Source organism: Canis lupus, chromosome 20, assembly GCF_011100685.1.
Source record: "Canis lupus familiaris isolate Mischka breed German Shepherd chromosome 20, alternate assembly UU_Cfam_GSD_1.0, whole genome shotgun sequence".
NCBI classification, from domain to species: Eukaryota; Metazoa; Chordata; class Mammalia; order Carnivora; family Canidae; genus Canis; species Canis lupus.
The window spans coordinates 58,002,030-58,025,452 of record NC_049241.1 but is presented as its reverse complement, the minus strand read 5'-3'; the positions used below and the strand labels follow the sequence as shown (position 1 = coordinate 58,025,452).

General features: G+C 66.6%; 2 protein-coding genes and 1 long non-coding RNA gene across 16 annotated transcripts; 2 read left to right on the top strand and 1 right to left on the bottom strand.

Moving 5' to 3' along the window:
* Nucleotides 1–87: 87 nt before the first annotated feature.
* MIDN (midnolin) lies at nt 88–9,269 on the top strand. Of its 7 annotated transcripts, none has more exons than XM_038568009.1 (9): nt 88–165; nt 1,374–1,994; nt 3,019–3,106; nt 3,283–3,345; nt 5,346–5,474; nt 5,560–5,874; nt 6,068–6,212; nt 6,407–6,667; nt 7,273–9,269. In XM_038568009.1, the coding sequence occupies exons 2-9, from the start codon at nt 1,762–1,764 to the stop codon at nt 7,548–7,550; spliced, it is 1,512 nt and encodes a 503-aa protein (XP_038423937.1). In that variant the 5' UTR covers nt 88–165; nt 1,374–1,761; the 3' UTR covers nt 7,551–9,269. The 7 variants fall into 7 exon arrangements, with proteins under 7 accessions (XP_038423937.1, XP_038423936.1, XP_038423935.1 ...); XM_038568008.1 differs by having other exon boundaries at nt 6,065–6,212; XM_038568007.1 differs by having other exon boundaries at nt 6,038–6,212.
* Nucleotides 7,708–10,742, bottom strand: LOC106560130. The gene is made up of 3 exons (XR_005375269.1): nt 10,512–10,742; nt 9,141–9,187; nt 7,708–8,093 (listed from the first exon to the last, which is right to left on the bottom strand). It is a non-coding gene; the product is annotated as an uncharacterized LOC106560130 (long non-coding RNA).
* Nucleotides 10,213–22,825, top strand: CIRBP (cold inducible RNA binding protein). 8 transcript variants are annotated; one of them, XM_038568015.1, is made up of 8 exons: nt 10,214–10,461; nt 19,100–19,220; nt 19,302–19,408; nt 19,520–19,658; nt 19,750–19,831; nt 19,949–20,019; nt 22,351–22,481; nt 22,662–22,825. In XM_038568015.1, exons 1-7 carry the CDS (start codon nt 10,327–10,329, stop codon nt 22,353–22,355), a joined length of 660 nt encoding a protein of 219 aa, XP_038423943.1. In that variant the 5' UTR covers nt 10,214–10,326; the 3' UTR covers nt 22,356–22,481; nt 22,662–22,825. The 8 variants fall into 8 exon arrangements, with proteins under 8 accessions (XP_038423941.1, XP_038423943.1, XP_038423942.1 ...); XM_038568014.1 differs by having other exon boundaries at nt 10,217–10,461; nt 20,419–22,481; XM_038568017.1 differs by having other exon boundaries at nt 10,217–10,461; nt 19,750–19,843.
* The last annotated feature ends 598 nt before the right edge of the window (nt 22,826–23,423 follow it).

Below are 23,423 nucleotides of genomic sequence, written 5' to 3'. Positions count from 1 at the left end.
CCCGGCCCTCCGCCCCCTGCCCGCCCAAACTCCACCCCGAGGGAAGGCGGTGCGGATAAAGGCTTGGGGGCCGCCCGCTCGGCCCCAGACCTGCCCCGCCACCGCGCGCCGTGCCCGGACGTGGGTCCACTCGCGACTGCTGAGACCTCGGACTAGCCGCGTCCGGTGAGTGCGGGCGGGACGCGGCGGGACGAGCACGGTGTCCCCCTCTGGGCTCGGAGGGGCGCCCCACTTTTCTTTGTTCGGGGAGGCAGGCGGGGCTCGGGGTGTCTCCGGGCCTGGCAAGCCCCTCGGGTCGCGGGATGGGAGGGGCTCGGCGCGGCCAGCACCGCCCCGGCGAGACCTCAGCCCCCGCCCCGCCTCCCAGGCACTCTTGCTACCCCGCGAGTGACCTTGAGCAACTTGCTGTCGGGGCTCGGGGTGCCCGGTTGTGCGGCCCCCGCCTCCTGCGTCGGAGGCTCGGGCCCCTGGCGGAGGTCCCCCCGCGCCAGCCGTGCCGCAGCCCGCCCCCCGCCCCCCGCCCCGGGGCAGCCTCCTCGCCCCCTCCCCACGGCTCCGGCAGCGCTCCCGGGCGGGGCCGGCAGGGGGCGCGCCGGCGCTGCTGACTCACCGCAGCCCCAAGCGGCGCGCGCGGGCGCAGCCGGGGACGCCGCGTCACGTCACGGCTCGGGCGGGCGCGACTCGGGAAGCGGGCCCGGCCCGCGGGACAGGGGTGGGACGCGGGAGGTGCAGGCGCGGGAGAGGCCCTCGGGCCCCGGCCCACGTCACCGGGGCGCAGGACCGCCCGCCACGCCGCTCCTCGCCGGGCCCTCACGCCCCACGGGTGGGGGACGCCCGCCGGCCGAGGCTCCTGAGCGCGGCCCGGCCGCGAAGCGCGGGGATCGCCTCCCGCTTCCGCTCGCGGCGGCTTCCCGGACAGACGCGGGGGGGCAGGTCCCCGGCTTCCTGCCCCTCCCGGCGCGGAGACCGTGCCCGCCCCCACGCCGCGCCGCCCCGGCCGGGACCCCGCGCCCCCGCCCCCCGCCCGCCGCGGGCCGCGGGCCGCCTGCCCTTTGTTGCGGGCCGTATGAATGGCCCCCGGCGCGGGCGGGTGGAGCGCGGGGGCGGGCCGGAGCGGCGCCAGCCCCGCCCCCGCCGAGCTCCCCTTGGCCGGCGGGCTGGGGGCGGGGCGAGGGGCGGGCCCGCGCGGCCACGTGGGGCAGCTCGGCGGCGGCTCCCATTGGCCGGCCCGCGCGGCCGACTGGGCGTTCGGCGCGCGCCGATTGGCCGACGCGGGGCCGGCGGAGTAAGTAGTGAATGGGAGGGGGCGGCGGCCCCGCCCCTTGGAACGTTGATACATTATAACTTTTTTTTCTTGTTACTTTCACCCCCAGATCTTCCAAGCGGCGGCGGCGGCGGCGGCGGCGCGGCTGTTGCTAAGGAGGGGACGCGCGGGGCAGCACGGCCCGAGCGGCGGACGGCACCGAGCGCGGCCTCCTGAGCGGCGCCCCCTCCTGCGGACCCTCCCCCACGCCCGGCGCCCGTGAGAGCAGCGGCGAGTGCCGCCCCCGCCCCCGGAAGGCGCCCCGACGAGCCCACGCGACCCCGGAGCGCTGCTCGGATCCGTGACTGCTGGCCTCCTTCCGCTCCGCCCCGAGGACTTTGTCGGAGGGGACGCGCGCGGACCGCCCCCCCAGGGGAGCCCCCCTCCCCGCACGGCCCGGAGGCGCGGCGAGGATTGGCGGCGCCCCGCGGACCCCAGCCCTCCTGCGCGGGCCGGGGATGGAGCCGCAGCCCGGCGGCGCTCGGAGCTGCCGGCGCGGGGCCCCCGGCGGCGCCTGCGAGGTGGGCCCGGCGGCCGAGGCGGCGCCCATGAGCCTGGCCATCCACAGCACGACGGGCACCCGCTACGAGCTGTCCGTGCCCCCGGACGAGACGGTGGAGGGGCTGCGCAAGCGGCTGTCCCAGCGGCTCAAAGTGCCCAAGGAGCGCCTGGCGCTGCTCCACAAAGACACGTAGGTACCGCGCGCCGCCCCCAGCCCCGCCGCCCCCTCGGGCCTCGGCCCCCGGGCGGGAACAAAGAGCGCGCCGCTCGGGGAAGGAAGGGGGCGGCCAGACGGGGGGCGGGGGCGCGCCGCGCGCTCTCGGGCGCCCTCTGCTCGGCCTTGCCTGCCTCGGCCCCCTCCCCCGCCCAGGGTCGCTGCACAAAGGCGGCTGCGAGGGCGGCCCCCTCCCCTCCCGGGAAGGCAGGAGTCCCGGGTCAGCGTGGGGGTCCCGGCCGCGGGGGGGGGGGGGGGGGCGCGGCCGCCGCCTTCTCTGCCTGCGTTCCCGCTGGCTTCCGCATCTGCTCGGTGCCCCCCTCTACGTCTGGCTGTTTTCTTCCCCTACTTGCGTCCTTCTACCCCCCTTTGTTCTAACCACCGAGCACTCCCGCAGTCTCCCCCTCCCCCCTGGTATTTAAATCGCCTCCGGGCCGGGGAGCACTCCCCCCGCGGGCCTCCAGGGACATGCAGTGTCGATCCCCAGCGGAGGGGCCCCGGTGGGGGAGGGGCGGGTGGGGGAGGGTCTCCTTTGTCTGAGCCGCGGCGGCCTGCGCCGGGGAGGGAGGGAGGAGGGGGAGCCCGGCCCCGCAAAAGACCCTAAAGGCTAAGCCCTGTGGCGCCCACAAAGAGGAGCCCCGGGCCGGAGTTACTGAATTAGAGGCCGGGGCGGCCCTGGGGTGAGGGGAGGGTGGCAGAGGGCGGCGCGGGTGTACTAGCGCTGGGGGGGATGAGAAAGTGCTTTGTCGGGGTGCAGAGGTGGTGCCCCAGTACAGAGTTGGGGCCCACGGGAAGGAGGTTTGAGCTGCTGGCACGGGGGGGCTCTCAGGGCCAGATGTTTGACACTTCCCGTCCCCCCCCCTACACACACACACCCCCACCCCTCTGGTCTGGAGGCCAGGAAGGGATGGGGTGGGTCGCCCGTATCTCCCCCTGTGCCTGGGCTTCCGCGTCGCTGCCTTGTCTCCTTGGCCTCACCCTCTTCCTTCCTCCCCCCCAGCCGGCTCAGTTCGGGGAAGCTGCAGGAGTTCGGCGTGGGGGATGGCAGCAAGCTGACGCTGGTGCCCACCGTGGAGGCGGGCCTCATGGTAAACGGCTGGGGCAGAGTGCCCCGGAGGCTCTGGCGCAGGCGGGCAGCCCCCACCCGAGAGCTCGGTCCCTAGCACCCTCCCTGCCAGGGCAGCCCCTCCAGCACGCAGGTCCCCTGCCCCGGGCCCGGGCCCTCCGACCGGAGCGCACGCTCAGAGCAGCTTCTCTGTTTCAGTCGCAAGCCTCGAGGCCGGAGCAGTCGGTGATGCAGGCCCTGGAGAGCCTGACCGAGACGCAGGTAAGCCCCGCGCCGGTCCCTCCCAGCCCAGGGGGAGGGCCCGGGGGTGTTCGTGCTACCGGGAGACCGCGGGGAGGGAGGAGACGCGCCGCCCAGCCTTCCTGCCAGTTTGGCCTGGTCACCCAGCTTCCTCTTCCTCCTCCCCCCTCGCACTCACCACCTGACCTTGAGGGCCTTCTCTCCCACGGTGGCTGCCATGGGGGAGGGGGCTGGGCTTTCACAAGCCGGCCTGTGGGGGTGACCTTGGCCCCGCGCTCCCACACCCACACCGGGGCCAGGCCCCCAGCCCCATAGTGAGGAGCACCCCCTCCGCAGCCGCTGCGGTTTCCCCACGGCGACCTTTTGTTGGTTTTTTTTGTTTTTGCTTTTTTGTTTGTTTGTTTTTTAGTTTCTGCGGGTGGAGGGGGCTGGAGGGGCCAGCCTGGGTGACACTCCTTCCGCCTAGTTTGACCCCATTGTAAGGAGTGGGGAGTCACCCCTCCCCCTTCTCCCTTTGGCCTTTGTTCTCTGCCCCAAAAGGGGGAGGGGGGCACCCAGCCCCAGGGCCATAGCCTAGACAGGATGTTAGGAAAATATTTAGCAACTGGCCAGGAGCTGAGGAGGAAGGCAGGGACTGGCCCACAGCCGGGTTCCCGGTTTTGTTGCAGGCTTTTTTTTTTTTTTTCTTTTTTTTTTTTTTTACCTCCTCCTTTCCTCATTTTTCTGGCGGCGGGGCCCTCCTCCCTGGAGGGTGACACAGGCCTCAGCTATCCGCCTGCTGCCAGGGTGGGGGAAGCAGGCTGCTGCCCGCCCCGGCTAGGGGGTGGGCTGGGCTGGGCTGGCCGCAGGAAACCTGCTCAGCGGCTTCCCTTCCTCCTGCCCTGAGGCCCTCGCCCCCTCCCCGACATGTAGCATCCTGTCCTCACCAGCTCACTAGCGAGGAGGAAGAGGGGCACTGGAGCTGGGTGGTCTGCCATCAGAAGGGCTGCTGGGATGGAGGCAGAGCCGGGGTCCCGGGCCCCGGGTGGGGGCTGCGCTTGACTTCCTGGTGAAGATGTGAACGGAGCTCTCTGCTCACAGGGGGCCTGCGGTTGGCAGGGGGGCCAGGGGTGTCTTTGGTTCACATCCGCCCCAGGGTGCCTGCGTCAAGAGTGGGGGGGGCACTGGGCGGAGTGACTGGGCTCCCAGGGCTGTTTCCCCGCCTGGCACCGAGTCATGCCCTCCTGTTCGCCCTCCCCAGGGAGGAAGTTGCAGGGCGGAGGGGTGGGGGGGGACTCCCCAGCTGCTCTTGGGAAGCCACCCCAGGCCCTTCCTGCAAGGGGAGTCTCTGGGGCTGCGGGGGGTGCCATGCAGACCAGGCTTCAGGGTGGGGGCTGCGCACTGCCCGCCTCCCTCGCCTCCTCCCCACGGCCCCCAAGCAGAGAAGGTTACGCCAGCCGCTGCCAGCGGAGGGCTGGGAGGCGGTGGTTCTGAGTCATCCCGGCCTATGTCACTTCTCAGAAACCTCCACCCCCCCCACCACCACCACCATCCTGGCCCCTGGGGAAAGCTCAGCTCTGGCCAGGCTCCAGAGGAGGAGCCCGATGCAGACTGGGCTCGGATGCACCCCCACCCCCGCCATATTTGAGGGTTTGTGTTGGGGCTAGCTGTGTTGAGGTCTCGGGGGACGCAGGCCTCAGAACCATCAGGGCCCCTCCTGCACTAGCTAAGCCTCCCCCTCAGCCTCAGCCCCACCCAGGACAGATAAATATTTATCTTGAGAAAGCAAAGGTTAGGAAGAAGAATTTGTCCAGGAATTCCCGCCCACTTGCTGCCTGGGTGGCTTAACTGGGAGGGGGTCTGAGATTGGCTCCCCTCCCATATTCACAGGCAGAGGATTGGGGGCCGGGAGGGTGGGGTTATTCGAGGGCAGTGACTGCTGACTGGGCCTTGCCCCCTCTGGCCTCAGTTTCCCCTTGAAAGAACCAAGCTGGCCAGGGAGGGCCAGGCCCCCCCATCTGACCCGCCTCTGTCCCCCACAGCCCCCAGTGGCGCCCGGGCCGGGCCGGGCTGGCGGAGGCGTCTTCCGGAAATACCGATTCATTTTATTTAAGCATCCGTGGCACCGACAGGGACCCCAGAGCCCAGAGAGGGGCGGCGAGAGGCCCCAGGTCACGCAGCGCGGGGGGCCGGGGCTGGGCCGGGCTGGGGGCGCAGCAGGCTGGGGCCCTGGCGCTGACGGGCCCCTCTCTACAGGTCAGTGACTTCTTGTCCGGCCGCTCGCCGCTGACCCTGGCGCTGCGCGTGGGTGACCACATGATGTTCGTCCAGCTGCAGCTTGCCGCCCAGCACGCCCCACTGCAACACCGCCACGTGTTAGCCGCAGCCGCTGCCGCAGCCGCCGCGGCCCGGGGGGACCCCAGCATGACCGCCCCCGTGTCCTCTCCCTGCCGGCCCGTGTCCAGTGCTGCCCGAGTCCCCCCGATGTCCAGCAGCCCTGCCCCTGCGTCCCCCTCACCTGTCACAGCTGGCTCTTTCCGATCCCACTCAGCTTCTACTACCTGCCCCGAGGTGAGTCCGGGGAGGGCTTATTCTTGCAGCCGGGAAGGCAGGGCTGTCCCTGGACTTCGGGGGACGGGCGGGGGGCTCCGAGTCCCAGATACATGCTTTGTATACGAAAGCTGCCCCCACCCCCCAGACTTTGGATTCCAGGGGCTGTCCTTGCACCCTGCAGCTTACGGGCCTCCCTCCCCCTGACCAGCAGATGGACTGCTCCCCGCCTGCCAGTTCTGGTGCCAGCCCCACTTCCACCCCCGGGGGGAGCCCTACCTCCCGCTCCCGCAAACCCGGCGCTGTCATTGAGAGCTTCGTGAACCACGCCCCGGGGGTCTTCTCAGGGACCTTCTCTGGTAGGTGTCTCGGTGCCCACGTGTGACCCCACCGGAGATCACGTGCTGGGGGTGGGCAGCGTCCCTACCATTCCCCGCTGTGTGCCTCACCTTCCACCCTGGGGTCCCACCTATATTTGAATGTGGGCCCCCTGTACTTTGGGGGCCATGTGTCAATCTCTCAAGCACTCACTCCCCCCCAACGCCTCCTGCAGGCACACTGCACCCCAACTGCCAGGACAGCAGCGGGCGGCCACGGCGTGACATCGGCACCATCCTACAGATCCTCAATGACCTTCTGAGTGCCACACGGCACTACCAGGGCATGCCCCCGTCCCTGACCCAGCTGCGCTGCCATGCTCAGTGCACACCCGCCTCGCCTGCCCCGGACCTCACCCCCAAAACTACCTCCTGTGACAAGCTGGCGGCCACAGCCCCGGCCTCCCTGAGCCAGGCCCGCATGTGCAAGCCCCTGGGTAAGTGTCCAGCGCGCCCCACCCGTCCTTGGGCTGCTCAAGGCCTCTCTGTGCGCCGCTCAGAGCAGCTGACCCGCCGGGGGGGCGGGGGGGCAGCAGCTGCTGCTCACCATGCGCTGCACGAGACTGGAGAGAAGGGAGCATGTGTGTTGGGGGCACAAAGTGTCCTTGTCCTGCCTGGAGGGGGTACTTCCTCCCCCCCCCACCTTGTCCAGATGGCAGGTGGAGCCTCTGTGAATGGTCGAGTCTGATGAAGGAGGGGATCAGAGCCGCTCCGGGGGTAGCCTGTGTCCCCCAGAGACCCGCTTATCCCCAATAAATCCCGAGTCCTGCGGAACAGTGTCCGCCTGGTGGGCCCCGGGCCCAAGTCACGGAGGGGAAACCAAGGCAGCAGGCCGGGTGCCTCCCTTCAGGGACAAGTAGCCCGAGGGCTCGCGCTCCACCCCCTCCGGGCGCTGGCCTGGCCTGGCCTGGCCTGCGTGGAGATCGTGCAGGGGCCCCCCACCGTGGCTCGGGAAGGCGGGCTTGGGCCTCCTGTTTGGGGGGGCGGGGCGTGGTCTCCGCATCCCGAGGGGCTCAGGGGTCACGTCCCTGCCTCCTTTCAGGGGACCGGCTGCGGCAGACGGAGAACCGCGCCACGCGCTGCAAGGTGGAGCGCCTGCAGCTGCTGCTCCAGCAGAAGCGGCTCCGCAGGAAGGCCCGGCGCGACGCCCGGGGTCCCTACCACTGGCCGCCCAGCCGCAAGGCCGGCCGCAGCGACACCAGCGGCGGCGGGGGAGGCGGCGGCCCCAGCGAGGCCTCCGGCCTGGGCCTCGACTTCGAGGAGTCCGTCTGGAAGCCGGAAGTGAACCCCGACATGAAGTCCGAGTTTGTGGTGGCCTAGGAACCGCGTCCCTCGCCCCAGCAGCCTGGGCCCACGGTCCCCGGCGAGGCCTGCGCGCGGAGGGCAGGCGGCCGGGCAGCGGGAGGCCCCTCCCTCCCCGCCAGCTTCCTTCTGGTTTTTTTGTTTTCTCGTTTTGTTGGTTTTTTTGTTTTGTTTTTTGTTTGTATTTTTTTTAATTTCCATTCTTACCATGGTTTTCCAAACTCTCCGTGGACTTGGCTCCTGCCTCCCTGTTCCCCGCCTCTTCCTCCCGTCGTCGCGGCTCCCGTCCTCGGCCTGAGCTGGGTCCTTCCCCGCCCACTTCCCAAGCTCCAATATGTAGCAGTCACTCCAGATGGTTGAGAGTGGGACGAGACGAGGAAGCCGCCCCCACCCCTTCAGGTTGAAGTCAAAAACGTAGATGCCTCATGATGCACTTTACAGACGGGCAGGGCCTGGGAGGGAAGTCCCGCTGCAGCTGGCGGCCCGCGGCCCGGCGACGGAGCCGGCCTGCACGCTGCTCGGCCGCTTCTCCTCCACATCTGTGCTTTTTTCTCTTGGTCTCTTTTTCCAGGAAAAAAAAAAAGAAAAGGCGCTTCAGTAGGCTGGCCCCAGCCTGCCTTGGGGTTCAGGTGGGGGCGTGGGGCCCTCTCCTAGTAGGGAAGAGAGAGGGAGGGGGACAGACCAGCCGCCAGCCTTCGCGTCCACGCACTGTGCCATTTCCTCCTGCCCCACCCCCTTTTTGTTCTGAGCTTGGGGTATTTATAGACTATTAATTTTCTGAGCCAATAGTGGTTGGGAGTCTCTTGAAAACTCGGGAGAGAAATGGTTGGGGGCACAGGGGAAATGACCCCCAGCCCTCCTTCCTGGCCCAACCTGAGGGATCTGGGCCTGTGGCTGTGTCTGCAGGCCCTCTGGCAGCCAGGAGGGGAGGGGGTGCTGAGCTGTGAAGCCCCCGGTAGGGGTGACGCTGTGTAGCATTAACCCCCTTGGGGGGGGTCGCTGCTGGTTTAAATTGGACCCTCCCCACTCATGCCCTTAACCCCAGATTCCCCTGGGGCAGAGGGACAAGCCCCCTACTGGGGCCATTTCAATGGGGGTGGAGTTTTTTTTTTTCATTCACGTATTTTTTACTGATAATGGAGATGATCGGGCCCTGCCCCCACCCCCAGTCTTGTCCTTGCCCCAACTTTCTGTCCTCCAGACACCCCCACCCCCCACCTGTTCCTTCATCCTATTGTAGGTGAATCCCCCCCCATTATGTGTTTAAAGTTAATGGTTTCGGATGTGAACATCATGTGTTAACTGTAGCTCTGTAAACTTTTTTGTGGGGTGGGGTGGGGAGGGAGGGATCAGAGGGTAGGGGTCAAGGATTTGTTTTTTGTTTGTTTTCATTTTCCAAAAAAAAAAAGAAAAAGGAGAAAAAAGGAGTGGGTTTGTTTTTGAAGAACTGTCTTGGATACCTATTTAAATGTGTTCTGTTTTGTTTTTTTTTTAACGATTTTTAAATAACACCTGTGCCTCCGCGGGTCTGAGGGTGGAGGCCCCAGGCAGGAACCAGCCCGCCCCCCTCTGCCCTCACCAGGGCTCCCCCAAGAAAGCATTACCCACCCTCGGGGTTCGGGCTGTGGGGTGTCCCGGCACCTTGCGTGAGTTTCCTGTATGAAAACAAAATTGGGAAAGATAAACCTATACCAACACCGTGATTTCAAGTAATAAACAGAAAATGAAACAAGTGAATGTGCTGCCCACTTGTGGGGGTGGGGGGGTCTGGGCCATCCCAGAGGGGTCCTCCAGAGCGCCATGGGTGGCCTTACATAACTGGGAGTGGCACGGTGGGGGAGTCTCCCTGAGAAGGGGGCCTGGGGTGATCAAGTGGCCAAGCGAGATGCTGGGTCCTCCCGCTGCCTAAGGCGGTGGGAGCTGGAAGGTGGACTAGGGTTGCATCCCAGAACTGTTCCCACGTTCCTTCCCCTCCCCGGCTGGAGGTGAGGGTGGGCAGGAAGTCGCCCCGGCAGGGGAGGGAGGGGCCAGCCACTTCCCGGTACCCAAGGCCGGAAGTCCTGCAGGGTGTGGGCACAGGGCTGCCTGCTTACATGTGCCCTGGGTGGGGCCTCCGTTCCTGGCTCTGGGAAGTGGGCTGGGTACCTGCCCCTGGAACCGTCACCAGGGATACCTGGCCGCACACTCCGGGACTCAGTTTCCCCAGCCACTGACAGGGAGGCTGCTCCAAAGGCTGGGCCAGGCAGATGGTATGGCCTGGGTGGGCCCCTGACCTGTTGACCTGAGCCCCCTCCTGGCTGCTGGGCCTCCAGAAGCTCTAGCAGAAATCAGTGATTCCCCAGGGCCTGGGGCTTGCGCTCAAGGCCTCTCTGGCCTCACCGTCCCAGCCTCGGGTGAACTCTCACCCCTCTCTGGCCTCACCCTGGCCTTGCATTCCAGCACTGCCCAGCCCTGACGGTCATGCATCAAGCCTCCAGGCCTTTGTCCGGGCCATGCCCTGTGCAGGAACACCCGTGTCCTGGCTGCCCTTGCTCTGTCTGGGTACTTCCTCAATCGGCATCTTCCCAAGGGTCGGGCCGGAGGCACATCCTCTGGGGTCCCACCCTCATCCACGTCAGGGCTGGGCAGGGACAGGACAATAACAGCATCATTTCCCATGTCCTGCCACCTGAGAGAACTAGTTAAGGTCTCACGTAATGGATGAGGAAACCCCAAGCCCAGGGAGAAACTTCACTTGCCCTAGAGGATCGGGGTGTTTGTTAAATCGGTGAACACCCCTCCCGGCGGACCACTGATGGCCCAAGCCCTTGCCCGCCCAGCCCCGCTGGACCCCAGGGGTAAGGGACACGGGGCCTGTCCCAGGAGTGTCCGGGGAGCGTCTCCCGGAGGCCCAGTCACTCCGGAATCATCGCAGGCGCACCACGGGAAGGTAGGATGTCCCCCCCACCCCCACACGCCATCAGGCCGATCCCTCCAGACCTCAAAGTCAACGGCCACAGGTTGGAGGTGTGGGCGGGACAGCTCAGGTGGAAACTTCCGCCCACGCAGCTGCCCCTGGGGTCGGTCAGGGCGGAGGGCTGCGCCCAGGTGATTCCACAGGGCTGGGTGGGGGATGTGGCAGCAGGTGTCAACTGAGGCAGCCGCTGAATCACAGGCTCAATCGGGGCTGTGCGCGCTGCAGGGCGGGGGGCAAGTGCCCTGCTGCCGGGAACCCACCCTCTGGGCGCTGCCTGGCGCCCGGCCCGGAGTCCAAGGGTCGCGGCCCTGCCCTGGGGTCCCAGGAGGGGACGACACCCGCTGGGGGCTGCGGTCCGCGGCCTCCTCCCCCACGGAGTGTGTGCAACGCACACACGTAGCCAGGGCAGGGTGCCCGGCCCGAGCGAGCCGCGGCCAGGAGGGCCCGCAGGCCAGGCCACGAGAAATAAAGGTAAACTGAGGCCCGGCGAGGGCAGAGGCTGCGGAGATCGCAGGGGGCGGTGTCTGCCCTGCGCCGCCCCCTCCTCCCATTGAGGAAAAAGCTGAATGGGAGGGGGTGGCCCCCGGAAACCCGCAGGAATGGAATCGCGGTTTCCACGGCAACGCGCCGCGAAACGGGCCTGACGTCACCGTGGGGAGGGCGCCCCGCTCGCCCCCGGCCGCGCGTCGGGGGGCCCAGGCCCCGCCCAGCGGGGGGCGCCTCACTGGTGGCCGCGCCCGTCGCTCCTGCGCGCGCACCAATCACAGCGCGGCCTGGGCGCCGGGGGCGGGGCTGCGCCGGGGCGGCCGAGTGCGCAGGCGCGGCGCGGAGGCGGGCGGCCCCCTCCCTGCGGTCGCGCGTCTGCAAATTTGGGGGCGGGAGGCGCGCCGAGGGTCTGACGGCTCGGCAGCGCCCGGACGGAAGAGGGGGCGTAGCGGGGGGCGCCGCACGTGGACCCCCGCCCGGCGCCTCCGTTCGCACCCCTCCTTCCCCGTCCAGGCATTGTCTGCTGCCCCCGCCTCCTGGGCTCGGTGACGCGACCTCCGGGCTGGGGGAGCCCTGCACCCGGGCGGGGGGACAGCGCTCGGCCGAGCCGTGGCCCCAGGAATAGGAGTCTGCCGAGCGTTGCAAGAGGGAAGGGGTGCCCCTAGGGGGGGAGCGTGCACGCCGGCCTGGAGACGGCGAGCAGGTGCATGGGGGCTGCGAGCTCAGCTGGGGGAGGGCAGGGCGGAGGCGAGGACCCGAAAGGGACGATGCCCCAAGGGTGCGGCTGCGATGGACAGTGGCCCCCGAGGAGGGGGGCAGGAGGGGCCAGCGGAGGCCCCGACAGCCAGGGGGCCGGCGGCTGGGCCTTCAGCCTGGGCGTGGACGCGAGGCCCGAGGACGGGAAGCCGGGGCGTTGTCCGAGGGGGGCCTCCCGTTCCTAGCGGGGAGGGGGGGTGTCAAGGAGGCTGCAAGAAGCTGGGGGTTCGGAGGGGGGGAGCGAGTTTTGCTGTGACCAGGAGTCCACTGAGGGCAGGCAGCTGTCAGGGGGAACAGGAGCAGGCTCCTGGGTGGGGAGCGCGCAGGCCTGAAGGGCGCCCCCCCAGTGCAGGGTCGGGCTGGCTGCCAAGGCGGGGAGGCTGGTCTGGAGGCCTGAGGCCAGGTGGGCAGTGCTCCTGGAGGACGACACAGCCGTGGGCCAGCAGGACAAGGTCACCGGGGTCACTGTTTTCTGCTTGAGGCCAGAGTCCCCGGAGGCGGCCAAATGGGTAACTGGGGCTGGCCCCACGGTTTTGGGATGCCAAAGGCCAGGATCAGGGCCTCCGGCGAGGGGCGCTGGGGACACGGCCGTGCGCGGTGCCGTCGGGGCCAGCTCCCGCACCCCCAGCACCCGGCGGGTGCCTGAGGCACAGCCGCCCCCACCGGGCCCCATGGGACCCGCCTACCTCTCCCTCTCCGGGCACCTTGGGAATGGGAGTTACCAAGCCACAGCCAAGGGTGCTGGGGCCCAGCCCAGGAGTCTTGACTCCAGCCCCACCCACGGCTGCCCAGCCCTGGGAGGGCAGGGGACTGGCAGCCTCTGGTGTGACCTGGGACAGGTGAGCAGCCCGGCCCCGGTGTGGGGGTGGGGCTGCTGTCACCTGGGGCCCTGTGCCAGTGACTGCCCTCCTGGGTCTCTGACCCTGGCTTGCTGCCTCGACTTCTCTCCCCTGTGTCTGCGCCTCCTGCCTCTGGCCTGTTCTCTTTTCCTCTGGGCTTACTCACTTTCTCGGGCTCTCTCTATCTGGGTCTCTATCCCCCCGACTCCGCCCCCTCTCTGGGGGCCCCCTCCCTCACCCCCGGCACACATTCCAGCCTCCACCCCCGCCTGGCCGTCCCTCCCTGGAGCCAGCTGCTGCTGCGTCGGGTGCCCAGGATGCAGGGAGTGGGCTCAGGCTGGGTCAGAGGTCGGCGAGCGGGCAGGGGCTGTAGGGGGCACCCCCTAACTGCTCTGGAATGTGGGCGGGGCCGCCCGCAGGCCTGGGGAGCCTCGGCTCTGGGCAGCTGGCTACAGCCGAGCCGCACACGCCCCACCCCCCAGACACTGCCCACAGGCCTGTGAGAGAAGGAGCGCAAGCCCGACTCCCACACGGGCCCCTTGCAGCCACCAGCCCGCCCTCCCGCCCACGCTCAGAAGTGCACCCCTCAACAGTGAAGGGGTAGATGCGGCTCCCCCCCCCGCAAGGCCAGGTTCCTGGCTCTGCCATACACGGCCCCCCATATGCAAACACCCGCGGACACCCACACTGGCTCCAGCTCACACCTGGATGCCACCACAACCTCAGTCAACAGTGTGACTCTCAAAACAATGGCACCCCCATTCTCACCCTGGATGGAGACCTCCCTCAAGAAAACCGCAAAATTGAAAGTCGCACCCGGCAGGGGCAGGCGCTCAGATCCTCAGAGACTTCTCACCCAAGGCAGCACCCTCCCCCAAACACAGCCCACTGCTCAGGCCACAGGCTGCCCACGTACCCTCGGGGGCCCCAGGCCCACCCGAGGGGCAGAGACCTGCTGGTCTGGGGCGGGGACAGGCGGGCTGTGCCTCCACTGCTCCATCCCCGCTGAGACCCTGAAGAAAGGGACGGGAGCATCAGACCATTTTCACAAGAAAGAGCAAAGAACCCCAAGTACCTCTTCGGGGTGCCCTGTCCCTGGCTGACACCCCTGCGTCAGGGTGTCTTGACCCCAGGAAGTGCTGCTGTGCGCCCACTTCTCAGATAAGCGCCTGACCCCAGAGAGGGGTCTGGCAGCGCAGCAGGGCGCTTGGCCGGCACTGACCCAGGGGAGAGATGTTCCGAGCCCGGCAGCCGGGGGCACCCACGCTTGTACTGTGGGTGCCCGTGCGGGCCGCCGGCAGCCGCCTCCAGCAGGCTGTCCTCTCCCAGCCCCCGCAACTGCCGGAGGGGAGGGGGGTGGTCTCCATTTGGGCCACTCCAGTGTTGCCGTGGAGACACCACGACCCCCAGGAAGGGGTCCCTCTGTCCCTCCTGCTGCCTGCAAGGAGCCTTTGTACCGGTGACATCTCAAGAGTGGGGCCAAGGTCAAGTGAGCGGATAGGACACTTGTGGGAGACAGCTCCTCCTCCCCCTGGGGGTGGGGGGCAGTGAGCCTCAGCCCTTGCCCAGTCTCAAAACCCTAGGGGTTGTGTCCCCAGCCCCAGCCAAGGCAAGCCGCGGGGTTGTCAGCACACAGGCTTTGTGCCCCGCTCTGGCAGTCCACGGGCATCTGCTCTATGTTGTACCATGCACCGGGTGTGTGCTTACCCCCACACTTACCGCCACACGTGCCTCCGTGTCCCTTGGTAGAAGTGAAGGGGTCACCGTGGGGGTCCCTGGAGCACCCCGAGTACCGCAAAGCAAACGTGCAACCCGACGCAGGCCCGGATTCCCACAGGCATCTGACCTAACCCAGGTGGGCCGCAAGCACACAGTGCGTGTCTGTGTGTGTGTCCCGGGCCCCACTCCCAGCCCACCACATGCGGTCACCAGCACCAACTGGGCGCTGCCTGGCCTTGGCAGTCCCGGGATGGGAGCCTGGGCAGGGGCAGAGGAGCGGCGGCCTCCACATTCCCAGGCCTCCACCCACGGGGGCCCCACCAGGGCCCCCCACCCCCGGTCCTGCACAGTGTCCTGGGCTGTGGAGCCCCTGTCCTAGGAACAGGAGGGCCGCTGGCACCAGGTGCAGCTCCCATTAGCTCACGGGGTGGCAAACAGCTGAGTTTCCTGGGTTCACAGTTGGTGGCCACCTGGGGCCTCCTGAAGACCTCGGAGGCCCCCACCTCCTCCTGCAGGAAGGAATAGGGTGGGGGGCGGTGTAACTCTCCTGCGGGGTTCTGGCCTCCTGCAGCTGTCCTGTGCCCTGGGAGACCCCGGCCACTGCCGACACGTAGCACTTGTGCCCACCCCAGGAGGCATGAGTCACGCCACCAACCACAGGCACAGAGGCTCTGTCGCAGGTCACACACACCCAGCCTGTCTGTGACTGATCCCACATCCACATCCCTCGTGCACACGCTTTGGGGTCTGTGTACAAGCCCCTTGCGTCCTTGCACTTGGAGCGCCACGCAGACATGCTTTCGAGGGCGCACACATGCACGCGTACGTGTGCCTGCCACGCACACACTTCCATATCCCGGCGCGCACACGGCCCCACTTTGGCGTCCACACAAGCACAGTCCCCAGCAGTCCTTGTGTCTGTTTACCCACGACTCCCCAGCTCGCCCGCACACATGTGCACCACACCTGGCAACGCGCACACTCATCCGGGCTCCGCTTCCCCCACCCTGGCTCTGGGCCCTCCGGCTTTGGACCGGGCGGGCCGGCGTCGCTGCCAGGACGGCCCCAGTGCGCGCCCCCGCCGGGAGGCCGCCAGGTGCACCGGCCCGGCCCCCGCCCCGCCACCGGGAGGGGGCGATAATTACGCGGCCTGAGGGTTCCCCCCCACACACGCGCCTTTCATCCCGGCCAACGCCCGTCCGGGGCCCAGACGCTCATTACCGCCTCCCGCCCGGTCATTAGCCAGGGTCGGGGGAGGACCCGGCGTCCAGGGGCCCGGCCGGCGGGAGGGCGCGGGGGGCGCCGGGCGGGAGGGGCGGGAGGGGTGGGGCCGCCCTGCGAGACGTGGCTCGACCCGGAGCGCGCCGGCCGGGACGTCCCGGCCTAATCCCCGTCCCGCCGGGCAGGCGGCGAGCGCAGCGCGTCCAGGCCGCGAATAGCAGCCTCTGCCGGGCCCGCGGCTATTTTGAGCCCATCCTCCCCAAGCACCCCCGCCTCCCACCCGTCCCGGCGCGCTGGGCTGCGGCGCAGGGTCGGGCCTGGGGGCGGGACAGGACCGGGTCCCACGCTGGAGCGCGCGGCGGGACCGGAGCCCCCGGCTGGTGACAGCGAGGCCGCAGCGCCCCCTCGTGTCCGCGGGGAGAGCGGGGCGCCGCGGTCGCGGCCGCGATGGAGGGGAGGTGGTCCCAGACCCCTGAGAGCGCCCCACGCGCACCCACAGGTGCAGGGGACCACAGGGACCGCAGGTAGGGAGACAGGCAAGGCGCCAGACAGGCGAGCACAGGTTTGCACACAATGCCCAGAGCAGGCGCACCTGGCGACAGGTGCCCCCAGGTCGGGGTCCTTTCTGTGAGGGGACCCCGGGACAGCCGTGGGTACGCTCGGAGGCCGGTACCCAGCACCGGGCCCCGGGATCGTAGTAAACGTTTAATAAGCGTGTGCTGGCGGGATGAGGGAATGAATGAAGGAGCAGAGCGAGCGCTTCACAAAACCAGGGGAAGCCGCCTGGGAAGTGCGAGCCGCGGCGGCGGGCGGGCTGCTGCTGGGCCACCGGCTGCAGGGAGGGCGGGCCGGGCCGGAGCTCGGAGCCACGGGCGGGCGGACTCTGCCCGAGCACACGGGAGGGTGGCGGGGAGGCGCTCCGGGGCGCTTACCTGGCCCCAGCTCACCTCCGGCAGCACCGCCCACCCCCCACGCCCCCGCGGCTTCGGGAGGCACAGGGAGCTGGGAGCTGAGGTCTCTTTCGGCTCCTTTTAATAACCACCCTGCGTGAGAGGCTGACGCAGCAGCAGGCCGCCTGTGACAGGGAGTCGTAAGGGAGGGGTGGCACGGGGTGGTGAGGTGCAGAGGGGGTGGCCGTGAGTCATGAGCTGCTCTGGGGGAGGGGGCTCCTGAGCTCAGGCCATCCCACTGATCCCGTCACTGGAGACCGTGTCTGTGCCTGTGCCCCTTGCTTTGTCAGCCAGACCCCCCTGGGGTGGGAGTAAGTCTGAGGTCTCTGGTGGGCCTGGAGGTCTCTATTCCCAAACACCCCCAAGTCTTCTGCATAGGGTCTGCCCTCTGCACACTTTCTAGAGCAGGGCTCCGGCGTGCAGAACCCTTCTGCACTCGTTTTTTCCACCCCACAGAGGGGTTCCAGGGCCACGGGAGGCGACGTAAACCAAAGCCTGCACAGCGGGGGCAGATGGTGGCCTTGGGACTCCCCGGGAGCAATCGTGGGAGTCAGGGTCCCCACAAAGCTGGTTCTCCTGATACCAGAGATCTTGGAAACCCCAAACAGGAAAAAGCCACAGGGGAAGGAGAGAGCATGGCTCGCCCCACCGTGGGTACTGAGTCTGTTAGCGAGCACAGCTGTGCGCGGGCAGCAGGCAGGAGCACCTGCTGAAGGGGAGGCCAGGGGTGAGACGAATGTTGGGGCGCAGTGCTGGCCCCAGGGGTGAGGTTGGGTGCCCAGAGTGGGGCCCGCCTGCTGTCTAGAGCTGGAATGTACAGAAGTGTGTGTCTAGGTGAGTGTGGGGTGTGAGCACCACACCAAGCCGGGAGAAGTCAGGGTCGGGGTGGAAATGAGGTGTAGGTGCTGGTGGAGGCTTGTAGGCAAAGCAGGCTGCATCAAATTGGGGTGCCCCGGAGTTGGCGAATACTGGGGTCCATGCACGTGGGGTTGTCTCATCATGGGGTTTGCGTGGGCCTCGAGGCCGACGACACGAAGTGGTGTGTTCAGGAGCCTGAAGGTCGGTGACGTGCGCAAGTCTATCAGATTGCTGTTGGGGTCCGGGGGACTGACAGCGGGGCTCCGGCGGGGGTTGGCGGCGACTGCCGGGGCACAGCACAGGTCGGAGTTGGAGCAGCACCAGGGGAATCTCCATCAGGTTTGGGCCCGCAGCAGCCAGAGGCCCCTTTGTTCCCCGCCGCGGGCCTGGAGGGGAGCTGGGGGCGGGCGTGCGGAAGTGGGTCAGCCCCGCCCCGCCGCGCGCCGGCCCCGCCCCCTACTCGCGGGCAGGGCGCGTGCCCGCCAATTAGCGCTCCCGGCGGCCGCGAGCGCGCGAGGGGGGCGGAGCCAGGACAGGCCCAGCCCCCGACTCATGAATATGAAGTGTGGCTGCGGCTGCCGAGCCCACGGATTGGCTGGCGCGGGGCAGGGGGCGGGGACCCGCGGCGGCGTACATAAGGCCGGGCGCTCGGCGGCCCCCCCTCACTCGCGCGTTAGGAGGCTTGGCTCGTTGTGCTGCGCCTTGTTCCCGCCTGCGTCAGGGACCTTCCCGACTCAGTGGTGAGGGCCCTGGCGGCGCCGGTTCCGCGGGCCCGGGGCGGCGAGCGGCCTGCGGCCGGCCGGAGGAGGCGGGACGGCGGCGGCACGCCCCTGGGAGGGGGCGGTGCCGGGGCGGGCCCGGGGTGGAGTCCGCCCCGCCGGCGGCGGATGGGCAGCGGGACACCGGGCCAAGCTGTGTCCGGAGGGCGTCTTTCTCTCGGGTCTGGCCCTCCGCGAGCGGGACGCCACCGCAAAATGGCGGCTGCGAGCGCGAGGCTGCGCCCAGCGAAATGGCGGGAGTGCCGGGTGCCCGGATGGAGTGGCGCAGGGCGTGCGCGGGGCGCATGCGCGCGGCGGTGGGCGGGGCCACATTGCGTGGCCTGGGCCGCCGCTCCCGGTTCCCCGCTGCAGTCGCGCGAGGGCAGCGCAGTTCCGGCGCCCTCCGAGTCCCCCGAGCTAGGATCCGAGTGGCGCAGTCCGCAGTGCGCTCTGGCCCGTTTCCGGAGCTCTCCGGCGGGGCCTCCCCCAGCCCGCAAAGAGTCGGCCCGAGTTGGCACCCGCCCCACGTGCCGGGCTCCAGGTCGAGGCCCCGGGCTGCCCCCCGCCCCGCGCCCAGTGCCCAGCCACCCAGCCACCCAGCCCTCACAGGCGCCCTACACTGTGGACCAAGCACTTGCCCCTCCCCGCCCCGGTGGTCAGGTTGGGATCTAGGCCCCTGCTCACGAAGGGGGACACCCGATGTGTGCCCAGCCGGTGACCGAGGCCGACGCCTGCCGTACACGTCCCTGCGGCCGTCGGCCCGGCTGAAGCTGCGGGGCCCCACGGCCAGGGCAGCATGAGGAGCGCTGCAGAGCCGGGCTGCGGCCCCCGCCCTCGGGGAGCCCCCAGTGTGGGGCCGTGCAGAGTAGGGGCAAGAGGTGGGGGGGGGCAGAGAGGGCAGAGAGGTCGTGCCAGCCTTCCCCCAGCAAGCCTGCGTCCTTTCTGTGAGGGGCTGCGGGGACGGGGACGGGGATGGGGACCGGGCGGTGAAGCCCCCGGAGGATCTCAGTGAGGATTTCAACAGTGTTTGCCGCAGGCCACCATGGCATCAGATGAAGGCAAGCTCTTCGTTGGAGGGCTCAGTTTTGATACCAATGAGCAGTCGTTGGAGCAGGTTTTCTCAAAATACGGACAGATCTCTGAAGGTGAGGCTGGTGCTGGGCTGGGGGCGGCGCAGGCTGCCCGTGGGGAGGACCGAGTGCAGACTGCAGATCTCTCCTGTACAGTGGTGGTCGTGAAAGACAGGGAGACCCAGCGATCACGGGGCTTCGGGTTCGTCACCTTTGAGAACATCGACGACGCCAAGGATGCCATGATGGCCATGAACGGGAAGGTGAGGGGCTGCTGCTGTGAGGTGCAGGAGGTCCCGGTTTGCAGTGCGGGAACCCCACATCCCTGAGGGAGGGCGTGCAAATCCCAACCCGTGCAAATCTCTGGTTTCCAGTCTGTGGACGGGCGACAGATCCGGGTAGACCAGGCTGGGAAGTCGTCTGACAACCGATCCCGTGGGTATCGAGGCGGCTCTGCTGGGGGCCGTGGCTTCTTCCGAGGGGGCCGGGGCCGGGGCCGTGGATTCTCCAGAGGTGAGTGCTGTGCTCAGGGCCTGTGGCCCTTAGGGACATGGTGGGGACATGGCTGGTAGCCACAGTGCTCACTCCTTGTCCCTCTCTGCAGGAGGAGGGGACCGAGGCTATGGGGGGAGCCGGTTTGAGTCCAGGAGTGGGGGCTATGGAGGCTCCAGAGACTACTACAGCAGGTGACGGCCAAGGTCCTGCCCAGGGTGTGCGGGAGGCTTCTCGCTGGATGCCGGCGCAGGGCAAGGCGGCTCTGTTGTCGCAGCTGGTGTGAGTAGCTTGAAGTGTCTTTCTTGCAGCCGGAGTCAAGGCGGTGGCTATGGTGACCGGAGCTCGGGCGGGTCCTACAGAGACAGCTACGACAGTTACGGTAAGTCACGCTCCAAGGGCACCGTGCTGCCGGGGCTTGCGGTGGGAGCTCAGTAAGCCTTGGCGCCCTCCGCGAGCGACGCTCAGACTTTGTCATTGTGCTGGCCCGTAAGGGACAAGACTGCCCTCTCGGTCTCTGTGCCAGCAGCGGTTTCTACCACCAAACGTAAAGGCAAAAGCAGACTGACAAAGAAGGAAAGGGAGAGTGAGGGCCCCCCTGAGCAGCCAGCATCAGTGCATGTGCGGCCGCCGGCCCGCCGCCCTGCCCTCCGCTGTTGGGGGGGGTTGGTTACTCCCCAGGCTGCGGGGCCAAGCCCTCTAGGTCTGGACCCGGGCGTGGAATGCTGCATCTTGTCGCGTGCTTCAGTGCCTTTACACTGTACCTGCTTCTTGTTCTCAGCTACACACAACGAGTAAAAATCCTTCCTGCTCAAGATCGTCCTTCCAATGGCTGTATATTTAAAGATTTTGGGAGCTTCGCTGAATCGTTAATGTGTAGTGAACACACCTCCTTGTACCCCACTTTTGTAGTCTTATCGGTTCTGATCTTGTCAAACACAGCCTGACTGCTTCTGACCCCCAGATGGCCTCATTACTAGACTTTTCTTTTTAAAGAAGCGCTGTTTTTAAGGGTTTTAAAAACGTTTTGAAGAGCACTTCAGATTTTCCTTTTTTGTTTTTACTATGAGCCATAAGTTTTTTAGGAAATCATTGGGGGTTGCGTGGGTTTTGGTTTTGGTTGTGTTGCCTTTTTTGTTTCTCTTTTTAGTGGGGTCAGGCCCGTGAAGTTGGGTGCCCCAATTCACTTCTCTTAAGATTGAACGGACTCTGAATCCGCTTTTTGTCGGAAGCTGAGCAAGCTGTGGCTTTTTTCCAACTCTGTGTAACGTTTCTGAGTGTAGCGTGGTAGGACCCATCCTGGGGCAGTAGTAGCAGAGGTGCCCTGGCTGCCCTGGGCCTGGCCTGTGCGGCCCTTCTGTGCTGTGTATGACCCACAGTAGACTTGCAGACGTCCCCTCAAGAGGTTCTTGAAAATGTTTATTTATATTGTCCTTTTTTACTGGAAGACGTATGCATATCCCATTGATGTTGTATTTGAAGTGGTTAAGGAATTCTTGTACGCAGTTTTCTTTGGCTTTACGAAGCCGATTAAAAGACCGTCTGAAATGAACCTTGCTCTGACAATTTCCCTTTCATTGCACAACACACTCCCTGCTACGGGTTCGAGGCAGTTGGAACTGAGCAGAGAGCAGTTTGAGAAGGCGGTCTGCCGGTCCTGCCTGAGGCCCTTGGAGAGCTAGACAGGGAAGGCAGGATAGACGGACGCTTGCCGGGCCCCTTGTGACAGCCGACTGCCATTGGTCCCGGTCAGGTGAGAAGGTGGGTGACGGGGTGGGCAGCTTAGCAGGGGCGGTGGACACTCGGGCATGTGACGCTGACCCGGACCGCCTTAGTTAAGGAGTCAGCCAGAGAGTGGACAGCAGGCAGTGTCCCTGGGCGACCACAGGATGACCGGCTCGTTAGCTAGCTCTGCTGTTGCTTTACAAGTTCTGAGCTTTCACCGCTAGCCTATGGAAGCTGCAGCCCCTCGGAGGACAGAAGTGTTGTGCGCCCAACAGAAACCTCTGAGACGCAAGCTGCTCCCTTGGCTAGCTCATATGTGGAAATAGCCCTGTAATTCGAGGTAACTCCTTTTGCTCGTGTCCGCATCCCTCCTCTTGTCAAGAGCTCATTTGAAAGTAAAGTTATGTACCTGGGGAATGTTCCTTTGACTGTTTTTCCTTTTCCATTTTTCTTTTCTTTTTCCTTTTTTGTTTTTTTGTTTTTTGTTTTTTAAATCAAGCTAGCACTAAAGTCAGACCTCGGCCGTTGGCCTTTCCCCGCCTGCAGCCAGGCGAGCGGCCTGGGCAGTCACGCCTCAAGAGTAGTTTCGATCCATAAGCAGGATTGGAGACCACCGAACGCCCTGCCTTTTGGAATTTTTGTTCATCAATTGACCGTCTTTTCCAGACCTCCTTACCTCAGGCTCCTCACTAGCTTTCTCTGATGTCTGTTGCCGCCATGAGTTTTTCCCAGAGCCCACACTCTTCTCTAAGCAGCTCCATCCCAATTGGGTAGCTGGCTCTGCTTAAGGGTGGAACGTGGCCTGGCCCATCTGAAAGGCGCAGGCCCACCCTGGGCACGCCAGCCTGGGACGGGGCCTCTGCCAGGATGGCCCCGATGACTAGCTTGAGACCCTCCTAGGAGCTGTGGATGGTTTCAGGGGAGGTGGGGAGGGGCAGACACGAGCTGTGGCTGGGACACTGGGCGTAACGCTTCTTTGCTTTGGCAGGTTGAAGGGAAGCCATTGTGACTTGGAAGGGTGGCCAGAGTGCAGCGATGACCTGGGGTCCCTGTCCCAGGAGGAACTTCACCTGGAAGCAAGAGCCAGAGGCACGGCTATCTGTCCTCACCATGTTACCTGTAAGTGCTATCATGAGGTGGGTGCTTTGAGGCCCTTTGGCCCTGACAATGCCTGGCCCACCTGGTGGGTTCTCCTTTCCTGGTCTCCTGCTCTACTGTGACGCCAGCTGGAGGCTGCGTTCTGGGGCCCCCTGCCGGTACCAGCTCTCCTTTACGCCCCCCCTGCTTCTTGTCTTCCAGCAGGTACTTCACTGGGGAGGCTGAGGTGCACGGATTCATGATGCTCCGTGAGGACAGGTGTGTGGCAGTTGGCACCACACGTATCTGGTTCTCCCCCCGATTCTCCCCCTCGTCGGTAGCAGGACCTGGAAGTTGGATTTGAATAAAGGGCTGGTGTGTCCGCACAGAAGTCTGAGTTTGGCTTGGGGTGCGACCGTGGGGTGTTTGGGGTGGGGAGTTGTCTGCTAGAGAAAGTCTCTCTCTGGCCTCTGTTCAGGGCACAAGCTGGACCCAAGCCAGGACCCGGTCACTTTGTTGTCTCCTTGGGCAGTGGTTGTAGGTTTTGACGGGCAGTGAGGCCGAGAGATGGTGGTGGACCCCAGGCCGCCTCATGTCAGGTGGGCACCTGTCTTCCAGGGTCTTGGCAGAGTGGTCCCCAATCTCCCATCTTGTGTTGACTGAGCTTGCGTTCTGGGTTGGTTGCCTCCTGCCCGGTTCTGGGGTGCAGAGCATTGGGGCTGACCCTTGGTTGGGATGCCTTAGTCCTGGGCCACTCCCCTCCACTCTCAGTAGGACTGGGAGGGCGGCGGCGGCAGGGAGCCCCGAGTCCTCCCACAGGTGGGGGCGGCCCCTGCGGAGAGCCAGATGCCCCCCACTAGCTGGACAGCCCCTCTCCCAGGGGGAGGAGAGCCGGGGAGCACTCCGCGCGGGGTGGGGGCTCCAGGCCGCGGGCCTCGGACCCCACCGTGCTAGCCACAGGGAGGAGCGGAGGGCGCCCGGCGG